Source organism: Martes martes (assembly GCF_963455335.1).
Source record: "Martes martes genome assembly, chromosome: 3".
Classification (NCBI taxonomy): Eukaryota; Metazoa; Chordata; class Mammalia; order Carnivora; family Mustelidae; genus Martes; species Martes martes.
The window spans coordinates 30,191,367-30,211,939 of record NC_137890.1 but is presented as its reverse complement, the minus strand read 5'-3'; the positions used below and the strand labels follow the sequence as shown (position 1 = coordinate 30,211,939).

Genomic DNA, 20,573 nt, shown 5'->3' with positions numbered 1-20,573 from the left:
AATGAGATACATCATCTAAAAATTTTTTATTTTTTTTAAATTGAAGTATAGTTGACACACAATGCTTCAGCTTCAGCTGTATAATATAATGATTCCACAGAATCTAAACATTATGCTATGCTCACCACAAGTGTAACTACCCTCTGTCACCTACAAAGCTGTTCTAATACCACTGACCATATTTTCTACGCTGTACCTTTCACCCCCATGACTTATTCATTCCATAACTAGAAGCCTACATCTCCCACTCCTGCTTTACCCATTTCCTGCTGCCCCCATTCTGAAACTATCAGTTTGTTCTCTGTTTTTATGGGTCTGTTTCTGCTTTCTTGTTTTGTTTTTTAGATTCCACATGTAAGTGAAATCATACAGTATTTGTCTTTCTCTGACTTACTCCACTTAGCATAATACCTTCTAGGTCCATCCATGTTCTCACAGATAGCAAGACCTCATTCTTTTTATGGCTGTGTAACATTCCTGTGCGTGTGTGTGTGTACACACACCACATCTTCTTTATCCACTTATCTACCAATGGACACTGGGGTTGCTTCCGTATCTTGGCTATTGTAAATAATGCTACAGTAAACATATGGGTGCATATATCTTTTTGAATTAGTGTTTTCATTTTCTTTGGGTAAATACCCAGTTGTGGTATCACTAGATCATATGATATTTCTATTTTTATTTATTTATTTTTTTAAGTAGGCTCCATGTCCAGCATGGGGTCCAGAATGGGGCTTGAACTCATGAACCTGAGATCAAGACCTGAGATGAGATCAAGACTCAGAGGTTTAACTGACTGAGCCACCCAGGGGGCCCTGGTATTTCTATTTTTAATTTTTTGAGGAACCTCCATATTGTTTTCCACAGTGGCTGCATCAGTTTGCATTCCCACCAACAGTGTACGAGTGTTCTTTTTAGTGCGCTTGTTATTTCTTGTCTTTTTGGTTCTAGCCATCCTGACGAGTGTGAGGTGACACCTCACTGTGGTTCTGATTGGCATTTCTCTGATGATGACTAATGTTGAGCATTAGATTCATCATTTTACAGCAAAGAGCGATGAACAAAAATGGTCATGAAAACCCATCAGTTCAGTTAAACAGAAAATTATTCTGGATGAGAGAATATGGAAACTTTGTATAAAATGTTTTTCTCCAAGTAAGAACAAATTTATGTGTGAATAAGCCATGTTACCCTTCTACCTCTCTGAAAAAAAAGCACACACTAATGAAGGGGGAAGACTGATTATTAAAGACTGTTATTTTTAGAAGTATCTGAAGGGAGATTAGTAGAAAAATGAAAATCAGTGTAAATGTATGAATGGTAAAATAATATAAAATTTAACAATCTGGAAGAAGCATTTTGGGGAAGATATAAACTTAATAATAATCAAATAGATGAAGCTTAAAAATGGACAGTAAGGAGGACATGCGCTGTAATGATGTAATAAGACTGACGAATCACTAAACTTTACCTCTGAAACTAGTAATACATTATGTTAATTAACTGAATTTAAATAAATAGAAAAAATAAAAAATAAGAATAAAAAATGTATAAAAACCTGTATTTTTCTAACTTAAGTGCACGATACCATCAACGATGGTTCCTGCAAACTGCAGTTCTTGTTTTTTTTCTGGGACAAAACAAAGGGTCATTTATTCAACGGCATTTACTTGGTGCCCAATGTTTGAACGGTGTTATATCAGGTGCTTGGGATGTAAAAACTAACAGTACATGGACCCTATCTTCAAGGAGTTCATAATCTAATCATGATGGTGAACAATTACAGTAGTAAAAGTAAAAACAAAAGAAAACATACCTGCAGACATCTGCATGCTTACTACTGAGGCTCTGGTCTAGTATATCAACTCAATCTTCTACCAGTCAGAGGCAGGAACTATTGTCCCCACTTTGCAGATAAGAAAACTGAGGCAAAGTTAACTTAATCTTTCTTGATTCTTAGGTCCCTCATCTTTAAAATAGGCACAGCAATATTTAACTCAAAGGAAGCTGTGAAGGTTAAGTATCCTGGCACAAAAAAGGTAATTAGTAAATATTTTAGAAAGTAATAGAGGAATTATCTCCTTTAACTTAACTTGGACTCTTGTCCTCATCCATATATTAAAAATTGGAATTAGTGGGTTGACCGTGCTTAGAGAATCAATCCTCTGTCCTTCTCGGTAAAATGCATGGCCGTCTTCCCTGCTGATTTCACTGTGGGGTCTGTATTAATTCTATTCTAGTTCTCTGAAGAAATGGATGAATTAGAGGAATGCAAGAGGCTGGACAGCATGCCTCAGTCGACACATTAGGCCAGCTACTGAACCTCCTCTCGAGCCCTGAACCTTCCATCTGTGCGGGTGGGGATAACACCATCTACCTTATAGGTCGTAAAAACTATATAAGACAATACATGTGAGGGGCACATGGGTGGCTCAGTCAGTTAACTGGGCTCCTTGCTCGGTGGAAAGCCAGCTTCTCTCTCTCTCTGCAGCTTCACCCAGCTTGTGCGCTCTCTGACAAATAAATAAATAAATAAATAAAATCTTAAAAAAGAAATGAAGAAAGAAAATAGATGTGAAAATGCCCAAGATAGATGTCCATTCTTTCCTTCTGCCATCTCTCTAAATCCTTTCCTGCCTCATTCCTCTGGTTCATGGCTGTTGCCAGGGTGAGGTCCCTGTGTTGGCTGACCTGCGTGATTGTGTGAATTGCGAGGGGAGGCCTTGCCTTGTCTGGAACCTCTCAGTGACGATCCCACCTCTCCACAATATCCATCTTAGTTCTAGCTAATCTGATCACTTTCAGTGTTTGGTTGTTGTTTTGTCTTTGTTTCTGAACATATAAGAAACTTTCTTTCATTAAGTAAAATGTGGACTTTCCCTGATGATATTGCTGGCCTCTAAACTTCCTCAACTATAAGCTGACCTCTTGAGCTCCTCTATGTCATAAAGGCCAGGGAGGAAGACTGACTCCCCTGGTTCCCCTTTACTTCCAGACCACTAACTTACAACTTTCATTCAGTAACAACACCCCCCACCCTGCACCCGCCCAAGCTAACCCAATCCAAACGCTTCCCCCATCTCACTCCCTTCATCTGCTTACCACCCTTCTCCTGCTATTAGGTTTCACATCTTTATTCAGGCCATTATCCTAAAGACCTAGCCTCATATTATTCTGATCTTGCTTCTTTCAAAGTCTATTACATCTCCTTAAATAAAAAAAAATTTTTTTTAGAAGGGGAACAGTGTAACAATTTATTTTTGACATGAACAAATAGAAGTAGCCATACTAAAACAAAACAAAACAAAACAACCCTATTTATTCTTTCTGGATAATATATTTCTCATGGTTTAAAAACCAAAATGTTACCAAATGGTATATAATTAGTCACTTTCCCCCCATTTCTACCCATCTTCCTGGTTTTTCCCCATAGCTAATTAATTTTATTAACTTCTAGTATATCATTCCAGTATTTAATGCACATATAAACAAATAAAAGTATATATTTTCATTTCCCCTTTCCTTACAAGACTGTATACTCTATACCCTGTTCTGTAACTTGATTTTTCATGTAACAGTCTCCTCTACATCTTTCCAGATCAGTACACAGAAACTCCATTTTCATCATTATTTTCTCTTTTTGATGGTGCACAGTACTTAGTATTTAACCACCCACTTCCTGGGTACTTGAATTGTTTACAAATTTTTGTTATTATAAGCAATAGCCTTGCACATTTGCCTTTTTTATTTACTTCACATATGTATGTATATCCCCAGAAATGGGACCGTTGAAGGGTAGATGTGTTTGCAATTTTGAGAGGCACAATCATATGGCTTTTTCTATAGGGTTCTAGCATCTGCACTCTGATAAGCAGTGGATGAGAGTGTGTTTCCCAGCTTTAACAAAATTGTGTATCATGCTGTAAGTACTTTTGTGTGTATTTTCACCAATTTCAGATATACCTCATGTAAAATTCTCTTGTACGGTCACGTTTACCTCACCTTTCACTTCTTTCCCTTCCCACCTCATTGGAACCATCAGGCTCCTGATCTCTTCCAATGTTTTCAGTTTCTTTTGGTTTCATATTCTTATTTTTCTCAGCCTGACCTCCATACACAGTCATTTCTCCTGTATTCTCAGTGGCTTAACTCCTTGGCTTTCTGATGCTCACTACACTGCCAATTCCCAGCCATTCTAGATCAAATCAAGATCAAATCACTTGTTCATTTCATGCCACTGGTTCCAGGCTTCTCAAAAAAAAAAAAAATCACAGAAATCCTTTAAAATGGTTATATTATCAATTCGTAACTTCAAACATTACATGGCCCTTTAGTGCCAAAGAGTGATTCTTTTACTAATCTTTAGCTGATTTTCCTTCTCCTTCTCCAGGCAACTGTCTCCATTACAACTTCTGACCCCTCCTCACCATAGTGTTCTTTCTACTTCACTCAGAATGTCAGAAGCTTACAAGGGCCAAGAAATTCCCTCTGATTCTTCAGGCTAGTTTGAACTGGGTTTCTGCCACTTGGAACAGTTATCATGTGATCATTAAACTAGAAAGTATATACATCACAATCACTTAAAAATATTAAAAGCATACCTGCAGGACAGTGTGGTAGTTCTTCCTTGGGAATGCTAGTCATTCTTTGAAAATCATCATGACAAGCATTACAAAAATGTGTTGTTCCAAAACAGAAAAAAACAGCCACTGAACAGCAGTAGCGACATTTATATTCCAAAAAGTCTGTGCCATGTTTTGGACACATCTATAGCAAAAGAAAATACATAGACACAAGATTATAGCAAGTCTATTTCAATTACACTTAAGATAGTCATGTATATATAGCTCAGTGATTCATATTTTGTGAGTACACATAATTCTCACAAAACTCAAAACTGAAAAACTGGTGATAGATACATGAAAAAAAAATGAATAAATGTGTGGCTTTGTCCAAAGGGTCTGGAGAAAGCCCCAAATTCTCATCTCAGATCTATCAGAACCAATCTGATTTAATAATTAAGACAATCTCCTGGTGACTTGTTCCTGGTCAGCCAAACTGAATAGTTGATATTTCATTTATCTCTCAGTCTCACAGCTGTACTGTGAAGATTTCGAAGATTGGAGTGAGGTAAACCTAAAACTGTGCCTGCAGGTTTAAGAAAATGAACTAAGGAAATTTATTACTTGTTGAAATATGGTATATATGGCAATATACTATCCTATTCCCACAATATTAGTTATATTATTATCTTGGGAAAAAATAGAGGTTTAACATTTCAAACTGTCCTTTCTAATAAAATGTTCTGCCCACCTGAGCCCTGGACACATCAGAACAGGCACCACAAATGAGCTCTCTGGGATCATAATCATCCCCTTGTCCAGCCTCAGCATCGCAACGAGCTTCGCCACCAAAATATGCCTACGGAAAAAACACAATTAGATTACAGCAGGAAAAAAGACAACCTTGCTCTGGGAGATACAGTATAAGCATAGTGAAAGTAAGATCAAAAGTCTTAGAAAATACTATTATCTATTAAACACTCCCTTGCAATGCCAAGTAGATGCCTGTATGGGTGGATCAGGGTATGAAATAAATCTGCTTTAATTTTGGAATAAACTCATGCTTACGGTAGGAAGTTCAAACACTGTACTGTCAAACCAAAATAACGAGAGAATGTCTAATATCCCAAATAAATATCAAGAATAAGATATTAAGTAATGATGAGAAACTGCTTTTTCAGAGCGAAGTTTGAGTAATTTTTCTCATTTTGAAGTATTAAATGTTTCCTCCTACTGGTTTGATAAATATGCGTAAGAAATTCCTGAATTTTAGGGGCGCCTGGGTGGCTCAGTGGGTTGAGCCTCTGCCTTCAGCTCAGGTCATGATCTCACGGTTCTGGGATTGAGCCCCGCATAGGGCTCTCTGCTCAGCAGGGAGCCTGCTTCCCCCACCCCCACCTCTGCCTGCCTCTCCGTCTACTTGTGATCTCTGTCTGTTAAATAAATAAATAAAATCCTAAAAAAAAAAATAAATTTCCGAATTTTAATAGTGTAGTACAAAAAATATGCCTAAAAAAAACAGTACACAATTAGAATCCTGGGGCTAAGGGGACAGAAAAAAAATCAATTTTGATCACACAAAAATTTTTAAAAAGGGAAACAAAGGGGTGCCTGGCTGGCTTAGTCAGTACAGCACAGGACTCTTAATCTTGGGGTTTTGAGGTCAAGCCAACACAGAGATTACTTAAAAAAAAAAAAAGGAAGAGAAATTTGGTGATTCCTTAGAAGATTGCTCATACTTATAAAGCTACACTGTATAAAGAACTCAGCAGTATCCAATATACATACTTGATAAATGAAATGATGTCGGTGGATGGTTTATCTGTATTTGCTCTGGACACAAAATAAATGAGGCCAATTATAATTGGGGCAATCTGCATGGACAACATGTCCCACAGCCATGTCCATACTTGAGGATAAACAAGATGAGTCAATATAAATCTATTATCTGCACCAGAAAAACAGGTCAAAAGACAGGCTCCATTGATAAAGAGGTTATAAATGGTTATCCACCAGCTAAATCTGGCCTCAGAAGTATTTCATTTGTCCTGAGGTCTACTGTTTATTCCAGCTGTTTCTCTTTTCCAGATTCCCTGCTTCGCTTCCTAGACATTGGACTGTCATCCCTGTGGTAATGATTAACTATGAGCCTTGCCTTGAATGTATGTGTATTTATCTGGCTTTCCACCTATTCAGCCTTCCATTCATTAGTTGTATTTTCTTCTTGTTACATTGGGAGACTAAGCACTTTTCATTTACAGATTCCTTCAGTCATTTATTCATTCTCTAATTAACCTAATGTCAAGTACTGGAGAAAGAGAAATGAAAACCACTGTCTTTGTTCTCACAGAACTTATCAAGTGATGCAGAGACAAGTGAATCAGTAATCATAATGCAAAATACAGAGTCCTACAAAGAAGGCATGTAAGAGATCAACGTCGTGATAGCAGAGTGGAAGTGTGGGCACATTACAGAGGAGGTGAAACGGAAGTGTGATTAGACAGATTTGGCTCTGCATACAAGCATGTCACTTTGGGTGGGTGTCAGGTCAAAGTAAAATGCAGAGGAGGAGTAGGGAAGAGCATTCCATGAAGAGGAATAGCCTATGCAATGGCATGAGTTTGGGGAATTGTAGGCTGCTCAGTATTTTGTAGTATGGGGCACAAATGGCAGCATTTTGGGAAATGAGACTGTAGATGTGGACAGGTGCTACACAAGATCAGAAGCAGAAAAATGACACATCAGATCTGAGGTTGTGACATATTCATCTACCAGCAGCGACAGAAGTGTAAAGGATGGAATGGAAGGGGTATGGGCTCCACACAACAGGCTGAGTAAGAAGGCTACTATAACTACCAAAGAAAATGATTAGGGTTATGGAAGATGTAACAGAAAAAAAGAACTCAGAGAGATTTAGAGACAGAATTGACAAGACTTTGTAAATAAAGATTGGAGAACGAGAGAGTCAAAGTTGATGACCATAATACTCCTCATGTGGACTCCCAAGTTATGTGTGAGAAATTCAAATGTCTGGAAAGCAGTTAAATATTTTGATCTAAATCTCAAAAATTTTGGAAGGTCAGAATGGTACAGATGTTTGGCAAAGACGTGGATATACAGGAGCTCAGCAAAGGTAAGGAGGTTATTATTAGGCATGAATACGGTGCTAAGAAACTAAATATGTAATGAAGAGGTGAATGAAAAGGAGTTAAAGACAGTCAACCAGGAGGGAAGGATATCATGAGTACTATCCTGGAAGCCAAGGAATTTTAATGAGAAAATGGTGAAAAGAGTCAAGTAGGAGACGTTTATTTAAAAACCAACTGGATTTGCCTAGCAGGAGATTACTGATGTCAAGCAGCTGGGGTAGAGCAACAAAGCATGATTTGGAAATAGCCTGTAAAGGTAAAAAACAAACAAACAAAAACCAAACCCAAAACAAATTAAGTAAAAAAAAATTCAACTTCAAATGTAATATCAAGCTTTTTGATTTTTAACTTCAGACTTAAGATGTAAGAATTAGATATCATTATACAATTCAGGTCAGAATCTGAATCACGTAAGTAATCTCCAGTTCTTAAAAATTCCTAGTATAATTTACAGCATACCTTTCTGCATTTGTAGCAGACATAATATGCATATCTGTTCATGGCATAGCCAGCTGGGTCATTATAAAATCTCACACCAGGAGTTGTGATAGCTTCACTCTTATGCAGACCTTCATATTCCAATCTCATTAAGGCTTTTCTTCTGACATCCTCATAGAGTTCTTTTATTGGATCAAGCAGGTCTTTTAATACTATATGATTTATTTTGTTCTGAAATTAAAAAAATGAACATTCCTTAGCAGAATCATTTATCTATGAATCCAGTAAATATTTAAGTGGGTACCTAAGAACTAATAAGCACTATGCCAGGAGATCACCAGAGAGTGAATGTTTTCTCAATAAAATGCCGGTTAGAAATAAATCTGTAAAATCCTCACAAGCCCATATTTTTCTAAGATTAGGGACAACAGGGGAAAATGGGACATAAAGCATGAAAATTCTGTTTCATTAGCTTCCTATTTCCGGAGTCTGAAATGTTACCTCTGGTTGCCTTAGTTCTGCAGGGAATAAAAGGTTGCCTTGCTGCTACAAAAAAGACATACTCCCTCTGTGTGGTTCCTTGGGGCTGGGTAGATGCCAGGTGACAGCAATGAGGAGGTAGTATTTTCTATATCATGTTCGTATATCATTTCCTAAATGTGACCTTTCTTTGTGGCACCACATGAGAAGAGAGGGCAAATTACTACAATCTTATTGATTGTTCCTCTAACTAAGCAATGACTGTGCTGTCTTTCTACGTTAAACCCTTTTATACCAGTCTGCACATCTGTTGGAAATAGGGAGAGCTTAAGAGAACAAAAAGAAATGAAGAATGAACTGAGAAGGCATGGTCAATCATAATCTTAAACAAAGGTTTTTGTTTTTTGTTTTTTAAATTAATCATCACTGGCTTGCCAAAACAAATGGTCACTTTGCTTACTATCTTTAAAGAGATGTGGCAAAATGTCAATAATTTTCTCCTATTTTACCTAAGATTCTAAAAGAAACTTGTTTTTCAGGCTTCATCTTTAATGATGATGAAAACCCAGACTTCATCTTTCATGGCAGGTGTCAGAGTCTATAAGCACCACAGGCTCATTCATTTTGGTAGTCATCTGTTGTCATGTTACACAATCTGAACTCTGAAAGGTCTAAAAGTGGTGACAAATGCCCTTTAATACGTGATGTCTAAATGAATTTTCTGATACAATATGTTTAATTCCATTTAATCAGCCTTTAATTGACACTCACCATTTTGAAATGCATTATAACAGACAGGGAGATCTTACAATATGCTCTGGCATCACCTGGCATCAGTAGAAACTGATGGGGGCTGGGAGGAAAAAGTAAACTGGGAAGGACACCAAGAGATGCGGAAGCATTTATTCTGAAAGATGAAGATAAAGATAAAAATAGATAGAAAGTAGGTAATTTCTGAATCTCTCCATACCTTGCAAATGGGACAAGATATAAATCCAAATGTTATCCTTGGACCAAGCCATCTGTTTTCCAAAACTCGTCGGCAGCACTGTAAGTGGAATACATGACTGCAGTCCAGCTTAAATTAAAAAAAAAGAGAGGGATATAAGCAAATGTGATAACGATATACACTTGAATAACTGGCAGATTATTCAATGAAGGTGCTAGTTAAAGCAGATAAGAGAAAAATCAAGTTTAGGACAATGAAATTTCCGCCCACTTCTGTTACTCATGAAATATCATTAACTAGGTCTTTAGCTTCTACCAATTTATTACCACTTGCATATTAATGCCACCTTATAAAGAGTAAGTCAGGTTAGGGAGCAATTTAAAATTATTCCCTTCTGTATCTCATAAAAGGAAGGAACTACTGATTTAAAGAGTTAAGATTTATTTTTGGAGAATATTCATTTACCTTGGAATCATAAGAACTGAAAATATAAACCAGTGGTCAAATTTAAAAAGACATATTTAGCAAACAGTAACTTCAATAATATCACTAATATTATAGATGTAGGCATATACATTATGTATGGAGAGGTGTGTACCACTATGTATACACCAATCACACAGTGCTACCATTCTGGGTTTTGGAAATTAAGAATAGAGTAGTTACTAGATAATCTAATTGTTTTTTCCTCCCTATGCACATTTTATACATTCTATTGATTATATAGGCTCACACAAATGACAAAGTAAAGCTGAGCACACAAAATGGAAACAGAACATATAGGGACGGCATCTGCTCCTCAATACACTGGGAGGTACTAGGGGCATATTTTCCCCCAAGGATGTAAACAGTCCAGGGATCGGTTTATCTCACAGATATATTTCTATTTCCCATGTTAGATTCCAGGCACAACGAATGCTTTACAAGCCGAGACAACCTGAATAGCTGGTGCTGCCGAGAGCGCCTCGGTGAAGCAGATCATGCACATGTCATCGGCGTCCTGTTTTAGCGTGGTGGCGCTTTTGTCACAGCCGTGTAGACAGGGCAGACAGTGCTCTTCATTCTTGACACCTCCACATGGATGGCCACAGGGATGCGTCTTACTACAGGCTATCTTAGCATATTCCTATTAGAGTTAAATTATAATGGCATAGAAAATATCAAAAAGGCACACACCCTGATAATTATATCAATTATATTAATGTTCTAAGATATTTCCCACAGAAATACATATTAAGGCTATATAAAAATAAAGTCATTTTTATTCTTTTCAAAAAAGATTTTATTTATATAAAAGAGAGTGAGCGCAAGAGAGCTCCCAGAAGCATGGGGAGCAGCAGGCAGAGAAGGCAGAGGGAGAAGCAAGCTCCCGCTGAGCAGAGAGCCCAACTCGGTGCTCGGATCCCAGGACTCTGGGATCATGACCTGAGCTGAAGGCAGATGCTTAACTGACTGAGCCACCCAGGCATCCCATCACTTTTTTGTTTTAAGATTTTATTTATTTGAGAGAGAGAGAGAGAGAGAGAGAAAGCAAGCAGTGGGAGGGGCAAAGGGAGAGGAAGAAGCAGGCTCCCTGCTGAGCAAGGAGCAGGATGGGAGGCTCTATCCCACTGAACTGAGGGCAGACACTTCACTCACTGAGCCACCCAGGTGCCCCTATTTTTATTCTTTAACTGAATATAACTTAAGGATTATTAGCAAATTTTTTTAGCGTGTAATTTCTAAATTTTAATTTAACCATTTTTCAGTGTGTAATTTTTCTTTTAATGTGATTAAAAAAATTTCACTTCACATAAAGGGAATGCTGATAAAAAGGGAAATATAATTTTAATCTATTTACTTTTGTGTGTAGTCATGAAGCAAAAAATTTCTGGATACATAATCTCCCGATCACCACCTATCCCCTCACTAAAATGGGTATAAAAAACATACAGGAATCTTTCATTAGCTGGGCCCTATCCAAGTTCTTGCTAACTGAACTGAGGAACTGAAAATATCTGGATGGCATGAAATATGTGTATGGATGTTCAGGACTAAAGAACTCTCAAATATTGGAAGTTGATTGTAGGGAAATAAGTGAATAAAGTAGGTAAGAGGTCAAGGAAATGCAGTCCATAGATTTTTACCCTTTTTTTAGCACAAGAGCAAACATTAAATATTTATTATGGTGATAGCTGATAAACACACACTGTTATTGGGGTTTGAGAAATTTATCTGATCCATTCTCTAGCTCTGATAAAGCATTTAGGTCTTGACATGGGGATTATATTAATTTAGAAAACTGAAGTGATGCTGAGCTGAGCTCTAACTCTTATTTAACATGAGGTAAATACATCACGAAGGAATACATGCTATTCCTTACTGGGACAGCCTGACTATCTAAGCACATACTCACCTGGCAGTCTGCATCAGAACACACACTGCCAACAGCGGATAACTCTGTTCCACTCCTGGAACCACAGAAGCGGCATGCTTCTGAGCTACTTGTGGTTGGTTTGCCTAGGTTCAAGAAGAAAAAGAAAAATCCTCAAGAATAGGTTTTCTACATATTTTAACACAACTAATAGAAAAAACCTACAGGAAAATCAGGTTTGTATCAGTTTGCTATCACTGGGAAACCAGCCTGGCAGTTTTACAGTGAAAGGGATGTAAGACGTCCTTAATTATAAGGTAACTAAACACAAAAAAAGGGACAAGAAACTAAAGACCTATTAGAAGTTAAACACATAGGAGGTTGAGCAGAAAAGGCAAATCCCAGCTCCAAAAGCATAGTTCCAGACAAAACAGAATAATAAAGGTTATGAAAGAATATACAGAAGAAAGATAAACCTTTAAGAATTTCTATAATAACAAAATTACAAGGCATAGAAGAAAACCTATTGTTAGAGAATATGAAAACTTGAAAAAAAGAAGAATTCCCATCCAAGGAACTAGTACTGACAGAGCAACATGAAAAGGAAATTAAATGTCTGAAACAGTCAAAGAAGGAACACAAGCCATGAAACAAGAACAGAACAGGAAAAAAGACAGGAAGATATGAATGCAGATCAAACTCATTTTAAAACACAGATACCAAAATTCTAAATATAACAGTAATAAATGGAATTCAGCAATATTTACAAGAAAAATAGATTTTTAAAAAGGATAGCTTAACTCATGAATACAAGGATGGTTCAACATTAGAACATTTATTAATGTAATATATGACCCTGATAGACTATAGGAGAAAAAAAAATCAGCCAGGAGAAAAAAAGACCACGCTCTCGTAGCATGAAAAATTAATATGAATGGAGTTATATTTGTTCAGATTTTTACTAACTCCAATATCACAAATTTGTGTCAGTCAGACTACAGAGGTACTGAAAATTAAGAATCTGTAAGACTCAATGTAACTTTAAGTTGAGAATCTCAACCAGATTTACTTTAGAAAACCACGTGTTTTGGAGATAAAATGACTTGCTCGAGGGCACATATCTAGTCAGTGACAAAGCAGATCTCCTTACTTGAAGTCTAATGCCTCTCTGCTATAGAACATTGTCCAGCACATGTAACAACAGACAGTGATTAATGATGCCATAGTTATCAGAATATACTCAAAATAATCCACATTAAGTTAATCACAGTAAGTAAAGAACATCTAGTTAAATCCTAAGCAGCAGGCATGGTTCAATCCTAAATCCTCCGCTACCTGTGTGCTCTCGGAATTCCACCATTGCCTTCATTGTTTTAGAATCTGCTAGTGCCATCAACCAGAATAATTTGGTTCTACCACAACCTTCATGAAGGTCAACCTTGATAGCTTCTTCTTCTTCTTTGAAGACCTATTGTTTCATTAAAGAAAAGGGAAAAATATTTTATTTTTCACTCTGAAGAAGGAACTATAAAATTTAATTACTCAATAACAATAATAGTTTTTATTTACTAAGCACTCTTAAGAAGTTTCAGACATTTCCAGTCTTGTCCTGAATCTTGACAATGGTCCCATTTTTATAAATGTGGAAACTAAGTCTCAGGTTAGCTGACTGTCTTGATTTACACAGTGATAAATGAGGTGGCTAGGAACTCCACTGAGGCTCTGACCGCAAAGTCCCTTTCTTCCCATCACAGCAAGCCTCCTTCCCACATTTATTTTAAAATTTACTGAATGTATCCTATGCTACAGATACTGCTCTGCGCGTACAGACAGAAGCCGGCACCTGTCTTTGATGAGTCTTGGTTCGCCGATGAAGATGAAGGAATCTGTCACAGTCAGTGCACAGATTTCCACATATGTTGCACAAGATGATGGCTGCAGTTTCTCCATCATCATGGTTGTCACACATAGGCTGAAACAAGGCATTTCCACATGTCATATTACATTTGCAAGAATGTCCCAGATGCTCATACAAATGGAATGTAATTTATTCACAACAATAACATTATTGTTCTGAAGTCTATTAGGAATTTAGAATCTGAACATTAAACAGAATTATGGCAAGTGTACTCAAGTACAAAAGCCCCTAATTCAATAATTAATGTGCTGAACAGTTTCAATGATTAATAAAATAAGCGTGTATACTTTGATTAATGACTTAAGCAACTTTCTTCCCCCTATGTTCAAACATTCTGTATGCTAAATGAATAAATGATTCATTTTGAAACTTGAACATTAGTGAGAAAATGTTCAAAGGGCCTCTATAAAGTCTTCCCTCCCAGTGCGCCTAGGGATACCTATCAAACTACTTTAAGTACTGTGTATTTGTGAATAAATGATATGTCATGGTGCCTCTCTTACTGCTCTTATTTCCTTCTTACCATAAGACTGATAAAGCTCTTTTATATAATTAAAGCCTCTAACACGCAATGAAGAGGGCACCCTAAGTGAAACAGACTTGTGAGATGACCATGGGCAATGTGCCACAATTTTCTGCTAATTGTGGAATTTGGACTTGCAGGTTCTTTTTTAAAATTTTAAAATTTAAAAATTTTTTTAAAATGCTAAGCTAGAGCTTACTTATAAAGAAAAACAAGATACATTTTTATAAAACAATTCTGGTCTTACCATTTGTTTTTGCTGTCCATCCTTTCCCATCCATCTCCCCGAAGAGAGACGATCTACATGGTCCTGATCCAGCACGCACAGTGAAGCTAGAGCAAGCCAGAGCTATTAAAAGGAAAGGCTGTCACAATACTGAATTTTCAGAAAAGACTTGTAAAGTACTGACTGCTTGACACATTGTAATAGCTTAATAAATGCTAGCTGAATTTGAAAATACATGGATACCCACTGGCACTCAGGTACTAGGCACACGTGCTCACTGCTGTATGGGCCATAGGCACAGTAGGCACTCAAATATTTACTGACTGCTGCTGGATGAACCATTCTGGTTTTTACCTGACATATAACATTAGCCTTTATTAGTCTAAATAGTCTACTATTTAGACTAATACTACTAATACTACTACTATCTACTATTAGACTAATACTAAATTAGTCTAAATTAGTCTACTAAGGAAGCAATATATCAGTAAATGAATTTACATATTCAACATTTACTGTACCGATGCTTCTTGCAAATTTTCCTATCTAGTGTCATCTGCCTGAGGCACTATGTTCCAAGCAAGGTGGCACAATGACTTTAATTTTACACAGTCCCATGAGTGGGTGGGTACATATTAAATCCTTCTGGATAATAACAGCTCCTCAGAAGTCTCTGTATACCCCTAAATGCCTAGCACTATCCTTGGTATACTTCGTCAGAAGTAAGTCAATGTCTAGCAAACTTTAGAAAATAGCCCTCAGAAACAGTTTAAAACTTTCTGGGGCTTAAAGGGTGAGCTTCAGTTTTTCACGGAAGGATATATTTCTTCATTACTGAAAAAGAGTAATTTAAGAAGTGCATATGAGTGTCACCGGACATGAAGAGGAAGACAAGGAAAAACAGAAACATGAAGTGTGCAAGGAGAAACGGGGGTGCAGAAGAAAAGCATGCGCGTGCGTCGTGCTAGAACTCTGCTATTTGAGGAACTGCTTCACAGGTCCACTCACCAGCAGCACGGCATCTAGCAGCTTTTCCTGCCCCAGAGAAAGACAATCTGTCTTCCTTCCCAGACTTCAGAAGATTAAATCAAGCAATTTCTATCAGTGTTTACTTCTTCCTAATGCTGCCACACTGCCATGCTTCAAGGAAACCCCTAACCTCTTTTGGATGTACATGGGACATGAAATTTGGTAGGTCAAAGTGACTATAGATGTCTCACTTGAAGAATGCAATCCTACTCTCTAGCTAAGAGAGTCTGCCCCACCTTGTCCAGGGCTTACACTTTCTGCTTTTTAAAAAGTAAGGTCTGTAAATCCAATAGGTAGGCTCTGCTTTAGAATAATTAGGCCATACCAAACGAGTAAGGGAGGGCCTTGTCTTTGAAGGAGCTTCAGTCTACCTGAGCATAAGGCTGACACTAAGTTTACTGTATAAGCTACAGTAAAGACATTACTAGAAAGACAACATAATGGAACTTAGCCTTTTCTAACCAGTTGATCCCTAGCCTCCCCCAAAATAACAATAACGAAATAAAGAACACATAACAGTGAGTGTTTATAACCACTATACCTAGTTCATAATTCAAAAAAATCTTTCACACTTTTTCAGTATATACAGTATTTGGTAAAAAATTGGATTAAGCTGATTTATTCATTTAAGTTTGTTCAAACTAATTACTGCAATGATAAAGACCACATAAAAAGAAACTCCTACCCTAGTTGTTGCAATACATCTCACTGGAGATCTAAATTCTTCCTCCATCTTGGTCAAGGCAATGATGGTTTCTGCAATGGCATTTTTTGTCACTCGGGACCATGCTTCAGACAGATGACCCTATTGAGAAAGAGAGAATAATAAGTAATCAGACATGTATAATAGTAATATTAAATTCTCTTCTCTTAGATAAAACTCATCAAAAGGAAAGATTTGTTAGTACAACTTTTAAAAAAAGATTTTATTTATTTATTTGAGAGAGAGAGGGAGAGAGTGCATGAGTTGGGGGAAGAGCAGAGGGAGAGGGAGAAGAAGAAAGAAGACTACCTGTTGAGTGAGGAGCCCACTGTGGGGCTCAATCTCATGACCCTGAGATCATGACTTGAGCTGGAAATCAAGAGTTGGATGATCAACTGACTGAGCTACCATGTGCCCCTGTGAGTACAGCTTTAGATTCAGGGGCATACTTCTGAAATAAAAATCCTTCACAACTCTATGAAAAATTCAACTTCTAATCACTATTTTAATGATTGGAAAGTAAATAAAACATCAGGTTCTCAATACTCTTTTTCTATAGAGCTCAAGAGTATTTTCTCTTACATTTAGATAAAAACATAACAGAAGTATTGAAGTATTGGGGGCCTGGGTGGCTCAGTTAGTTAAGCCACTGCCTTCGACTCAGGTCATGATCCTGGAGTCCAGGGATCAAGTTCTGCATCGAGTCCTACATTGGGCTCCAAGCTCTGTGGGGAGTCTGCTTCTCCCTCTGACCTTCTCCCCTCTCATGCTCTCTTTCACTCTCTCTCCCAAAATAAATAAATAAAATCTTTTTAAAAAAAGTAGTACTAAAGTATCTATGCTCCAGAAGTTCTGATTACGAAGACGTGTTATTGAACACAAAATTTATATAGATAAGTGAATAGCTTTTAGATGAATACTAGAACTGGAGAGCATAAATGGGTTCAAATAAAAAGAAAAAAACCTCTTTTATTTATTTATTTAAAAAGATTTTATTTATTTATTTATTTGAGAGACAGAGCAAGCGAACAAGCAGGGGGAGCATAAAGAGAATGAGAAGCAGGCTCCCCACTGAGCAGAGAGCCTGACGCAGGGCTCGATCCCAGGACCCTGAGATCATGACCGGAGCCGAAGACAGACAGTTAACCGACTGAGCCACCCAAGTGACCCTACAACTAATAACTTGGTTTTTGCTGAACATAAACACCTGACTACCATAGAATTTAGGTGTTCCTAAATATTTTTCCTTGGTATTTCCATCCAGTGAACACGCTGAGAAAGACTTATTGAAAAGTGAGAAAGTTCTCCATTTTTCCAATTGAGGAAATGTCCTTGCTGTTGGGAAAAGTGACAGAACTTCCTATATCCCCAGAATATCCTCTCTTGTCTCCCATCCATTTGCTATCAATCTCTTAAGAGGCAGTTCCACTTCCTCCTCCTCCAAGATGTTTTGTCTGATCTCTTTTTCAGAAGCCCATATTCCACAGCATCTCGCCCTTATGAGCCTGAAAATATAATGGAATGTGACGAAACTAGCATTGTGGAGCAACCAATAAGAGTCCGGTACTTTGAGAAGTAATTCCCTTTTCTCCACACTCCCAGATCTTGCTGAAAAGAACATCTAACGACAATGACAGAGAATATTAATAAAGAAGAGTAAAAGGTTTATAAACCAGGAGAACTAAAGAAAATGAGAAACTTTTGTTTTTCCTTTAGGGTTTTGATTTGTCAGGCTCAAAAAAAGTGTATTTCATTTTTAAAGTTTTTAAGTCTTAGAAGACTAATATAACAATTCGCAAGTAAATTAACTGGAAAGCTTGAAATGAACAGTTTTCACAAAGGAAAAACTAATCACTGACTGAAAAGACAGATGGCATGATAGTTAACCTACTAAACAGAGGCTTTAAGTAAAGCAAAATAACACCAATGTACTTCTGCTATTAAGGTAGCAGAATAAGCTCCTTCTTTTAATCAGATTTTGACTGTACTTCAGTGACATAATGATCAGGAGGATGGGAACTCACTGCTGCCATATCCTTGATAAGTTTAATGATGATCTCTGAGATTTGGGTAGGAGTTGAGCCCTTCATCCACCAATGACTTTCACCTCGACGGACATAACTACAAAGAAAAGTCAGCATTTGCAAACCAACCAGTGACAGTTACAGATAAATACGATGAAAACTGCTACATTTCAGCATGCATTTTAATTTTTTAAATGATTCAAACAACTAAAGAATTTTAAAAAGAAATTAATCAAAATATCACCCGTAAGATATTCAACTTCAACCCTGAGAGGAGCTATTCTGATACATGTTTCCTTCCATGTTATTTGTTTGTATATTATTTTTGTAGCCTGCATGTTCTAGAACAGAGCTCTGTTCAAAGCATATTCACAGACCACAAACTATTTGTTACCAATCCACATAGAGAGAGATATTAAGAGCTTGCACCAGAACTATATCACTGAGTATACTACTCTTTATTTCAGCTTTTTTTTCAGCTCTTTATTTTCAACTTTTTTTTTCTTTTGTAAGACTATCTAGATGAAGAAAACAACACACTGATTTATATTCTGGTGTTACTTAATATCATGGACTGGCTCTTTGACTAGACTGTTCTGGATGTCTAATCTTCTGCTGTTATACACAATTCTGTAACAAACTTCCTTGCATATATTTTTGTACACATGTATAAACATCTAGAAGTAGAACTGGTAGGTCAAAGGATAGGCATATTTTAAATACAGTGGTATGTTATTAAACTGACATCCAAAAAGGCTGTAGTGATCTACATTAGATGCCATAAAAAAATGCCTGTTTCTTCATAATGCTGCCAAGACAAAGATATTGTCCTACTGTTTTAATCTACATATCTCTGATTCCCAGTTAAGTGTCTTTTCCTTTGTCTACTGGCATTTGTAATTTTTCTTCTTGGAACTAACTCTTATCATCTATTTTTCTATCAGTTGTTTGTCTTTTCTCATTAATTTGTAGTCATTTTTAAAATATTATGACTAATAATTTATTCTCTACTATATAGGTGTTAAATATTTTCAGGTCAGTTTACATTTTAAAAACATTTTCATATAATTATCATTCATTTTTATGTAGCCAAATCTGAGAATTTTTCCTCTGTGACATTTGTGATTCTGTGTTTTAAGGAGGTCTTCCTGGATTGAAGATTACAAAAATATTCTTCTTTAATTTGTCCTAGTAGATTTTTAAAGGAAATATACATAAAGCTTTAATTGATCTCAAGTTTACTTTTGTATATGGTGTGAGAGAGGGGCCTGCAATATTTTTTCTACATGAGAAGTATTCCAACATTATATTCAACATACGAACATACCTTCCTCTCCCCATTAACTTGAAACTACACCTTGGTTATATACAGCATTCTCTTTTATACATGCATTAGTTGTTTATGGCTTCTATTTGGTAAACAAGCAAACAAGGTGGAATTTGAAATCCTATTTTAATTCTCCAAATAGGATTTACTATTTTACTACTAAAGCAGATGCAATGACCAACCTGGAATTGAAAATCATTGGAAGAGTAACTGTGGTAACACCTTTGCCCACAGTGGTACCAGCTGTTCCTGTGATGGTAGTTCCTTTGGCTTTTAGCTGTACTGTGAGTGCTTTGGCAATGCATCCCAGAAACATGTCCAAGATACCTAGTTTATTCCAATCTCCTTTTTCTGTTGAGTGAATGATATCACTGATATCTGCTGGGGGAAGGGATTTTACTCCTATGATGCTGGCCAGACGATTAGGGGTCACCTCAGGCAACACTCGTCTTAGTAAGGAGGTTACCTGATAAGAAAAATAAAAGGAAAGAATTAGTCTTAAAGACTGTTGTTCTAAAGTTCTCATTTTTAAAATGAGCCTAGCGGTTGTTCTAGGACTCCAAAAGCCTTCAGAAGGACAAAAATATGATTTAAACACTATTTTAATTTCTGAAGTGGTAACTACCCCTCCAGGGCAGCAAGAAAAAAACATGTCTTTATTTGGTCAGGAATAAAGAAACATTACACATCCCATGGTAACAAGACAATTAGCAGACAGGATATTCTTTATCGCAACAGCATAGTAGTAAAATAGAACATATTTTGTTCTTCCATATTCTCATTACAATGAGTCAAAAATAAAAAGCACGGAGTTAAAATGCAATCCAAAAAACCAAGTAACAAAAAATAAAGACCAACAGTTAAGACCCTAAGGTGATTCTCTTTGATA

The 20,573-nt window shown here is 36.8% G+C and overlaps 1 protein-coding gene across 2 annotated transcripts in view; it reads right to left on the bottom strand.

The window, feature by feature from the left end:
- Positions 1-20,573, bottom strand: part of MYCBP2 (MYC binding protein 2) — a 262,432-nt gene that overhangs the window by 2,079 nt on the left and 239,780 nt on the right. For both annotated transcript variants that reach the window (XM_080798126.1, XM_080798127.1), the window contains 12 exons: positions 19,867-20,150; positions 18,358-18,454; positions 16,316-16,435; positions 14,623-14,724; positions 13,778-13,906; positions 13,270-13,402; positions 11,977-12,080; positions 10,519-10,707; positions 9,603-9,710; positions 8,174-8,383; positions 5,317-5,424; positions 4,605-4,770 (listed from right to left, as the gene is read on the bottom strand). In XM_080798126.1, coding sequence (XP_080654252.1) covers positions 4,605-4,770; positions 5,317-5,424; positions 8,174-8,383; positions 9,603-9,710; positions 10,519-10,707; positions 11,977-12,080; positions 13,270-13,402; positions 13,778-13,906; positions 14,623-14,724; positions 16,316-16,435; positions 18,358-18,454; positions 19,867-20,150 — 1,750 coding nt within the window. The remainder of the gene's footprint in view (positions 1-4,604; positions 4,771-5,316; positions 5,425-8,173; positions 8,384-9,602; positions 9,711-10,518; positions 10,708-11,976; positions 12,081-13,269; positions 13,403-13,777; positions 13,907-14,622; positions 14,725-16,315; positions 16,436-18,357; positions 18,455-19,866; positions 20,151-20,573) is intronic.